Genomic DNA, 2,500 nt, shown 5'->3' on the forward strand with positions numbered 1-2,500 from the left:
GTTAGAGCAAAAACCTTCAAACTATGTGAGTCCCCAGGGCTGGAATTGAAGGACATACAGAACCAGTCAAAAGTTTGGACACACCTTCTCATTCAATGGTTTTTCTTTATTTTTTTTATTATTTTCTACATTGTAGATTAATATTGAAGACATCACAGCTATGAAGGAACACATATGGAATTATGTAGTAAACAAAAAAGCGTTAAACAAACCAGAATATGTTTTATATTTTAGATTCTTCAAAGTAGCCACCTTTTGCTTTGATGACAGTTTTGCACACTCTTGGCAAGGTGTGTCCAAACTTTTGACTGGTGCTGTAGATGTACAACACAGGACAACCCTCTCTCCTCTCTCTCCCTCTCTCTCTCTCTCCCTCTCTCCTCTCTCTCTCTCCCTCTCTCCCTCTCTCCTCTCTCTCCTTCACTCACCGACACCCCCTCGAAGGAGCTGGTGTTGAGGGCCCTGTAGATCTCAGCAGTGATGTCATGGTTGTTGTAGTTGAAGTCCTCCAGCCTGCGGCCCTTGGCTTTGAGAGGAGCCACAGTCTTATTGAGGGCCAGAGCCAGGGCCCACACAGCGTCATAGGCCAGCGGAGCCTCCTGGAACCCCCCAGTCTCCTCAGGGTTCATCCCCCCCAGGCGGGACATCAGCTGGCCCAGGAACTCCTGAGACGTCTGATTGGACGAGACACATAACAAGGAGTAACAAGGTCATATGATGATGGATGCCATCTTCCATGAGTCATGAAACTCCATTGCCTGGATTTTTTCCTGACCACATGATCTGACCTGACCAGGGCAAACTCTGGGCTCTAGTCACGGGGACACCTTCAACATACTCATCACGTAGCTTTTCAGGAGAACACCTTTGTATACAGAATCCATTCGTATCAACAAACAACAACTGTCTATGATGGGGATAGCAGAATTCCAATAAGAATGCTGCAGTAGAGTCGAATTGAGGTCCACTCGTTAGTTTGGAATGTGTGAAACGTAGACATTCCAGGAGATGTGGAGCTCTCAGTCCAGACTCCAATACTTTCCTCAGTGCTGCAGTAGCGCAGCAACACTTAGTTCAGCAGGTAGTGACAGGTTCAGATATAAACAATGGCTCAGAGTTGATGAGGTGTGAAGGAGAGGGAGAGAGAGGGAGAGAGGGAGAGAGAGGGAGAGAGAGAGAGAGAGAGAGAGAGAGAGAGAGGGAGAGAGAGAGAGAGAGAGAGAGAGGGAGAGAGAGAGAGAGAGAGAGAGAGAGAGAGAGAGAGAGAGAGAGAGAGAGGAGAGGAGAGGGAGAGAGAGAGAGAGAGAGGGAGTGGAGACCAGATGTGCTCACCAGGTTGGAGGCCCCGCGGACAGTCTCAGGGTTGAGCATGACGATCTCCGTAGTGACGTGTCCTTCCACCGCCTCTGTCATGTTCTCAATCGTACAGTTGATTGACGGGTCTTTGATCTTGAACCAGTTGTCCGCGTACCAGCCAATCAGGAACCAGACGTGCTTCTTCCCATAGAGTTTCTCTTTAAATACCTGGGAGAGACAGGGGAGAGAAAGAGAGAGAAGGGGAGGGAGGGGGGGGGGGAGTAGGAGCGAGAGGGAGAGAGGTAGAGAGAGAGAGAACAAAAAAGAAAAGATAACAAATTGCAAAGAGATCTGCTTGGCATCTCAAGGCTGCTGCAATATCTTACCACAGTGCAAATAAGGACAGAAGATTTATAAAAAAGGAAAGAAAAAAAGAAAAAGGTGACTCATTAGATATTCAACGTTAGAGGTCTATTTCTATACACAGCCAAATGCTTTATTAATGCTTAACATCGACAGAGGTCAAACAAAAGGAGAAACACACACCTCACAGAAGACTTTCCTGGCTTCAGTCTCGTAGAAGAGTCCCACAATGATCCTGGCATCTTGGCGCTATTCAGTGATCAAAACCAAGAGAGTTCTTGTCACGTCATTGCAACACAATTTTCCTTTCAGACACTTCAATAATAACACAGGCATTCACAATTCTCAAAATTGTTCTGCAATTGACTTTACTGCAATGTTTGCCAGCCACTTCACGGAATGGCAGCTACCGCTGTGCATGCTGCTAATTAGCTCCCTGCATTCATTTCCTGTATTAAATCACCTCTATGCTAACGCGCGCAGCTGTGAGCAGGGAAAGAGCAATAGCAACAGCAGCCCTATTGAATATTTAATCAAAGCACCTTGAGGTTCTTGACAGCGACAGCAGGGTCTGTGAGAAAGCTCTGTCTCACACTGATCTCTATCCCTGCCTCTTTCACCCTCTGCTCCAGATCATCCAGAGTCTATATGAGAGAGGACAGGGAGAAAGAGTGGGCAGAGAGAGAGAGAGAGAGAGAGAGAGAGAGAGAGAGAGAGAGAGAGAGAGAGAGAGAGGGAGTGAGAGAGAGAGGGAGTGAAAGAGAGAGAGAGAGAGGGAGTGAGAGAGAGGGAGTGAGAGAGAGAGAGAGAGAGAGAAGGAGAGGGAGAGAGAGAGAGAGAG

General features: G+C 47.3%; 1 protein-coding gene across 1 annotated transcript in view; it reads right to left on the bottom strand.

The window, feature by feature from the left end:
• The window catches only part of gabbr1a (gamma-aminobutyric acid (GABA) B receptor, 1a), a 33,946-nt gene that overhangs the window by 12,866 nt on the left and 18,580 nt on the right, over nucleotides 1-2,500 (bottom strand). The window contains exons 10-13 of the mRNA XM_083678861.1: nucleotides 2,202-2,303; nucleotides 1,843-1,908; nucleotides 1,333-1,524; nucleotides 429-674 (exon numbers count right to left, since the gene is read on the bottom strand). Coding sequence (XP_083534987.1) covers nucleotides 429-674; nucleotides 1,333-1,524; nucleotides 1,843-1,908; nucleotides 2,202-2,303 — 606 coding nt within the window. The remainder of the gene's footprint in view (nucleotides 1-428; nucleotides 675-1,332; nucleotides 1,525-1,842; nucleotides 1,909-2,201; nucleotides 2,304-2,500) is intronic.

The sequence above is a fragment of the Argentina silus genome, assembly GCF_951799395.1.
Source record: "Argentina silus genome assembly, chromosome: 10".
Classification (NCBI taxonomy): domain Eukaryota; kingdom Metazoa; phylum Chordata; class Actinopteri; order Argentiniformes; family Argentinidae; genus Argentina; species Argentina silus.